At 40.8% G+C, this 6108-nt stretch overlaps 3 protein-coding genes across 5 annotated transcripts in view; 2 read left to right on the forward strand and 1 right to left on the reverse strand.

Annotated features, from left to right (window-relative positions):
- The window catches only part of nudt2 (nudix (nucleoside diphosphate linked moiety X)-type motif 2), a 1769-nt gene extending 1261 nt beyond the window's left edge, over positions 1 to 508 (reverse strand). Inside the window, exon 1 of the mRNA XM_020593020.1 lies at positions 408 to 508. Coding sequence (XP_020448676.1) covers positions 408 to 470 — 63 coding nt within the window. The 5' untranslated portion in view covers positions 471 to 508. The remainder of the gene's footprint in view (positions 1 to 407) is intronic.
- Positions 35 to 3735, forward strand: rfesd (Rieske (Fe-S) domain containing). Its single transcript, XM_020593021.1, has 4 exons — positions 35 to 366; positions 2211 to 2381; positions 2755 to 2789; positions 3107 to 3735. The coding sequence occupies exons 2-4, from the start codon at positions 2225 to 2227 to the stop codon at positions 3389 to 3391; spliced, it is 477 nt and encodes a 158-aa protein (XP_020448677.1). The 5' UTR covers positions 35 to 366; positions 2211 to 2224; the 3' UTR covers positions 3392 to 3735.
- A 1105-nt stretch (positions 3736 to 4840) lies between these two features.
- The window catches only part of rhobtb3 (Rho related BTB domain containing 3), a 30761-nt gene continuing 29493 nt past the window's right edge, over positions 4841 to 6108 (forward strand). Inside the window, exons 1-2 of one of the 3 annotated variants that reach the window (XM_020592822.1) lie at positions 4841 to 5395; positions 5750 to 5981. In XM_020592822.1, the coding sequence (XP_020448478.1) occupies positions 5394 to 5395; positions 5750 to 5981 (234 nt within the window). In that variant the 5' untranslated portion in view covers positions 4841 to 5393. The remainder of the gene's footprint in view (positions 5396 to 5749; positions 5982 to 6108) is intronic. The other 2 variants (XM_020592821.1, XM_020592820.1) reach the window with 2 other exon arrangements.

Raw genomic sequence — 6108 nt, forward strand, 5'->3', positions numbered from 1 at the left:
TTAACGTCACGTGACAAAATTTGGTGCGTTATAATCAAAGTTCACCAGTGTTTCTTCTGTCTCGAGCCTGAGCCTGACAGGCAAGACTAAAGGATATTTATTTTACAAAAACATTGCGAAGACTATACGACTTTTATTAGTCTTATCGTATTCGTGATCGTATCGCTAACGTTATAAACAGGAAATAACCCCAATTTTTGTTTTTACTTACGGATAAGGAAACCACAGATTAGCTAGCACTAGCTTCACAGGCATTAGAGTAACTGACGTTGTTCAACCAGCTAATGGTTTTTATTTTATTTGTGGATGTTTTTAAGGAATGTTCTCGCTGTTCTGCCCTTCATGCATAAACTGTCAATGTTACAGGTACCTAGCTATTAATTTTCACAAAAATATAATCAACTTACGATCAATGTATTTTCTGTGACCAGATTCGAGTATGCTCGCTGTTTCTCACCGGATGAAAGCATAGCGTTGCTCAGCGGTGTCCTGAGAAATGTTTCCGGGTACCTTTACACTGGCACATATAGTTCCACATTGGATAACTGCTCTGACAGTAGGCAACTAGTAGCAGTACTAAAGTGACATCAAGTCATCAAAAGCAAAACTACTCATTATTCAGTAATCAAATATTAATGTGGCATACATCATATTACATTATTTTATAGGCCTATATATTCAGGGATATTGTTGTTATTACAGATAATTGTTATAAGAACTTGTTGAGTATAATAATCTATAACAATTAAAAATAAAAATTTCATTCAATTAAAAATATAATGTTCTTGTCCAAAAAAGTAGCAACTGTACCTGCACTGCTAATAAATGCATTGGAGTAAAAATAACAGTATATTTCCCTCTGAAATTAGTAGTAGTAGTAGTAGTAGTAGTAGTAGTAGTAGTAGAAACAAGTACAAGTACTGTATTATGCCCTAATCAATAAGAATACATATTTTTAAATAATTTAATCAATGACTTAATCCTGTTGGAAATGTCTCCCAGAAACACATTAAACAAGTGGCTTTATGATAAATGTATATAATGTAGATAAGAAATGTAACCAGAGTAGATAGGGCCAACTGAAGACAGCTTGTGTCAGGTGATAATAGAGATGGGCCCCTCTTCCTACGCAACTCCAGGCTGTTAGCAGTACATTTGTTAAGCTTAACGGAGGAAACACTGCTGCTGAGTTTTGAGGATACATAAACATAACATATCTGAAGAAATGAACAAATTTAGCTTGTAGTTCTTACAGCTCCCTTGAAGAAAATTAATCATTTTCTGGATATAAATATTTATTTGCTGTTCTGTATCTCTTTCCTTCATGTCATGTAGCTGTCTGTGGTTTAGTCAGCAGCATCAGGACATGTGACTTTTCTTGCTACTGTGCTTACTAAGCCTGCAGTAAAGTTGTCATTATTCCACTCACATGTGGAGTAAAGTTACCCTGCATATTGTTGGTATATACTGTCAGAGGGCACTGACATGATGCGGGACTGTGGTTTCTAGATGACTGATTCACTTGTAGAAAGAAAGATGACAGCCAAATTTATGTTTTATGTAATTTTCTTTGGCCCATGCGTGTCACTCGATGAAGCTCCCATACTGCAATCACTGGTCAGTCGATATTCTATTTTAAATCTAGGACACACACTGAAAGGAAAACAAATGTTAATTGTGAATAAACACAATTTAACCTCTAAGCTGTTGATGATGAGACTGATATTAGGGATTAACATTGACTGAATTAGTTTGGGGTTAGAGCTGTTCAGTGCCTTGCTTGGATTAATGACGCTGAGTGTTCTGGAGGTGATGTGGACTTAATTTAAAATGACAGCTGTGATGGGAGGTGCTAACACAAAATAATCCCAGTGACAAATCCAAAAGAGTCAAGGTTTTAGTAAAAGTTATCACCAAGAAATACAGGACAGTTACTTTACTGCACAAATGGCATCAATTGCAGGATAGTTACAAGCAATCTTGTAATTTAATTTAAGGAACATTTTCAAAGCAATCCAGTATAAATCTAGGGAAATATTAAATTGTAAGGCCTTGTATATAATTTTTTGTTCACTTATACCTAACTAAACTAATTAACGTAAACTAAAATAATTAAGGTTAATTTAACCCTCAAAAAAATTTTTTTTAAATCACACACTTCTATACAATAAATAATAAGCTGTGACGTTTCCTGCTTGCCTTCTAAACAGTATTTCCCAGTGCCATGGGGGAGAAGGAGCAGCCTACAGGAGGTCTTCATTTTGTGGGGAGGAAGGATGAGCTAATTGAAGCAAATCGCTCTCTCCGAACACTAGAGGGTCGAGATATACTCATCATCTACCACCAGGGAGGCTTTCATGCTATGGATGCTTACTGCTATCGTGAGCACCATTCTTTTCTCTGAACTCAAAACAACTGCTACTTATTGTATGAGAGACATAAAATTGTGACAGTTATGCTTTAGTTTTCCTCAAAATCTGATCATGTTTGACAACTAATATGACTGACCATTATAGTTTATTCAATAAATTCTCACGTGGGTCAAGAGTGCTTTTGACAAATGCTTAACTTCACTGAGCCATTTCAAAAACAAGCCACTGCTAACAGAAACTCTGTTACAGGACACTTGCCTGCCTTACTGTATTATCAGTTTAGCACATATCACCTCGGAAGTGTGTCCAGTCAGCAAAATGTCATTGTGCTGTAAACTCTATGCTTATTCTGCAATACACTGATCCTCTGCCTTCCTGACAGATGCTGGGGCACTGTTGCAAAATGGAGACATTGAGGTGAGGTTTGCATTAGTCTTAATGGATTAGAGGTTGCTTTTTGTCTGACCTTGAGGAAAGAAGCCAAAATGTCATTTTTAAGTTAATGTACTGGACTGTACATTTCTGTTTTGATCCCATTCGTGCTTTCTATTTGTACTAAAACTCCTAAAAAGCAAGTGTTGAATGAACCATATAGAGATATTGTAATTATGATATCAAATTTTCATAATATTAATATATTGTTATGCAAATGTTGACGTGCCAAACAGATGAAATGACCTATTAGCCCACATGAGATTATTAACCTCCTTTCTTTCACACACTCACACACACAGGAAATTGATGGCAAGATGTGCATAATTTGTCCAAAGCACAAGTACAAGCTCTCTCTGGCCAATGGGGAGTGCTTATATAAGGCCATCAACCGTATGGAAAAGCCACCTCTGCCCAAATGGTTTTCCAAGGGTGTGAAACAGCGGGTTCACACAGTCACAGAGACCAACGGGGAACTCTATGTCAAGCTCTCTGAGGAAAAGTGCTTTATTGATTCAGACCACTTCCAGGGAGAAAAGGGCAAAGTGGAAAGGGCCATAGCTGCGGAGGACTCACCGTCAGAATAACAACAGATGTCTCTTATTGTCTCCTCTGATCTCCTCTAAATGACTACATGATGATGGTACAGACTGGATGTCAGACATTGAAAGACATGCACTTACTGTTCTACAGGTTATTCTACATTGGAATAGTTTGACATTTTGGGAGATATGTTGGCTGAAAAATTAAAGTTCAAAATCTGTAAATCAGTGGCTTAAATATTTTGACTTGTAGATGTACTTTAATCAGAATAGGTCAGTCTCCAGGATTGCTGACATCCTACAATACCCACAATGCATTTTATAAAGGCTTAGATCAGATGTCTTAAGTACAGAAAGTAACCCTGATGAAGTTATTATGATGTCACTGTAGAGGCTATGTATTGCATGTGTTGGAACAATCAAATTTAACATATTTGTCATATATTTTAAACAAATATTCCAAATGCCAATAATGTGACTTATGTGAAAAAAGTGAAATCATAATTTATTGCATACTTTACATGCTAAGTTATGTTATATTATTTCCTAACTATTTGATGTAAATGGTGGAGACAGTTTGTCACATTCCAGTTCTCTGTTTCTGCACCCACAGTGCAGTCTGAAACAGTGCTCCAGAACTGCAAATACCATGGGTTGAAAACACAAAGGCTATGGGGTATGAAGCTTCTCTATGCATGAATGATGTTGGTCCCTGTAGCTGGCCTACAGAAAACTCACAGCACAGTCTGAAGGTCTTGGCTCATGGGACGCTTCAAATACAAACAAGAAAGGCACAGGGCCCTGGGTTACATGTAACGAATGGGGGTGAGGTACTAAATATTAAAATATGATTATGCAGTCAAATTGAGACTCTTGCTACAAGGCAGAGACCATAATGTGCAGGTGGTCATTTGCAGTAGGTCAAATGAAAGGCTGTTTGTAAGGTTAAAGAGCAGACTGCTTAGCAGTGCTAACATGTCTTATTCCAGATGGAGAGTTTTGCACAGAGCGTAGCAGCACAGATTTACAGTGTTGTTGGCATTTTAAACCCAAGGTCTAAACAGCTACATTGGGTTTTTATGTCTTGCATTATTCACCAATTAAACCTTTAAGGCTCTTCTTCATAAAAAGCTCTGGAAGCCCTGGAGTAGCCTATCACCTTTTTGACTCCCACAACAACAACAACACCAAAGCCAACACTCATCATTAATCATTTTTACCACCATGTTTAAGATGGCTTTGCACATCTTAGCAGTTCTTCTGTTTTTTTATGTATATGTTGAAATAGTCTACTGTCTGAGAGTCATGGGCATAAGGGGAAAACAGTTCATGGCACGCGCGCTTTGTATCGACGCAGGGCACTCTCCCTCCTGAAGATGAAACGGCAGCTTTGAAAAGACAAAGACGTGTTAAACTATGTTTGAGTGAACCAAAAAAAAAACAAAACAAAACACTGGCTTGTCCAGCACGTCTACATCTTGGTTCCTGTGTTTGTTTGTGCTGGCGCGCGTCCAGGCTCGCGTGCGCGTTGCTGAGTCAGGCGCGAACACCCTCGGTTCACTCCTTTGCTCTCTCGCTCTCTCTCTCTCTCTCTCTCCCTCCCAGCTGTTCTTTGCTAGTGAGACTTTACTTCATCCGCCGACGTCATTCATATGGTCTGGACACGGAGGCGCGAGTCTGTCCTCTCCTTGTCGTTAGTTGTGTTTCCTACCGACTGACAACTTGTTTGTCTGTTAGCACATTTGCTGCCCATGGGCGCTGCTGTCCGCCCGCTCTGCTGCTCCGCCAGCTGGGCTGTCCGGTGCGCCTCTGCGGTCGGTTAGGGACTGTTTCGGGCTCCGCTGTTATGAATGAATAACAAGACGGGGAAATGCGAGTGATTGCGAAATTCCCCAGCAGTGGGGCTCCCGGGGGGGCAGCCACCGATGAGAGGGATTGATGACGGAGTGGAGCCGGGGCTCATTGCGGAAAAGCCGAGCTGACTGCAGACCGCGAGGGAAACGGGCTCCATAGCGTAGAGCAGCAGAACAAAACCGCGGTGACCACAATGTAAGTTCATCTATAACTGCAACTCATTAAGGGATGTAGCAAGAAGGAGTTCCCTGATATGCATTGCGTTGTTTTTGTTAATATATCACCGACTGATAGATATGAATACAGCACTGGAAATATTTCTGAAAAGTGTCTGATTTGTTGAAGCAGTACCCACCCAGATGTAATAAAAGCAACCCTCTTCTCAGTCATTCAGTGACAGAGCCGTGATGCACTGTCTTCGTGCTTGGCATAAATAACAAGGACCAGAGCAAATAGAGGTTCTTCTTCTCCTTCAGTATTACCCAGGGATCATCTTCTGCCCGAGTGCTACTTCCATTCACTCTCAACCACAGGTTGTCTGACTTGCAGGTCCATCCACATCGTGGCTTTGGGCAGCGAGTGCCCCGGAGGGGTAGGCCCCGGAGAGGAAATCATGGGCCAGGGTCAGCTGCAGGGAGGCCTGCTGTGGAGCTACCTGGGTCACGGAGCCCTGGTAGGACCTTGCGACCTGGAGAGCAGCCTGCACAACCCGGCCTTCATGGAGTACACCTCACGTGTGTTTGGAAATGTCACTGTAGTGGTTCGGGATTGTCCCAGCTGGGTAAGAGAGTGCTGGTGTGTGTAGAACAAAATGAGAAAAGCTTGAGATGAGGAAGCTTTGACATGTATTGCTCACTCATGCATCCAGCGTGCATATTAAAAAGGATCTGTGCCCCCCCCCCCCCCCC

The sequence above is a fragment of the Monopterus albus genome, unplaced genomic scaffold, assembly GCF_001952655.1.
Source record: "Monopterus albus unplaced genomic scaffold, M_albus_1.0 scaffold18.1, whole genome shotgun sequence".
NCBI lineage: Eukaryota > Metazoa > Chordata > Actinopteri > Synbranchiformes > Synbranchidae > Monopterus > Monopterus albus.

What these genes read in the sequence shown, in the direction of transcription:
- rfesd (XM_020593021.1), top strand. Translation starts at nt 2,225, where the DNA reads ATGGGGGAGAAGGAGCAGCCTACAGGAGGTCTTCATTTTGTGGGGAGG. An exon ending in TATGGATGCTTACTGCTATC is followed by an intron (nt 2,382 to 2,754) that starts GTGAGCACCATT and finishes CCTTCCTGACAG; the next exon opens with ATGCTGGGGCACTGTTGCAA. An exon ending in TGCAAAATGGAGACATTGAG is followed by an intron (nt 2,790 to 3,106) that starts GTGAGGTTTGCA and finishes TCACACACACAG; the next exon opens with GAAATTGATGGCAAGATGTG.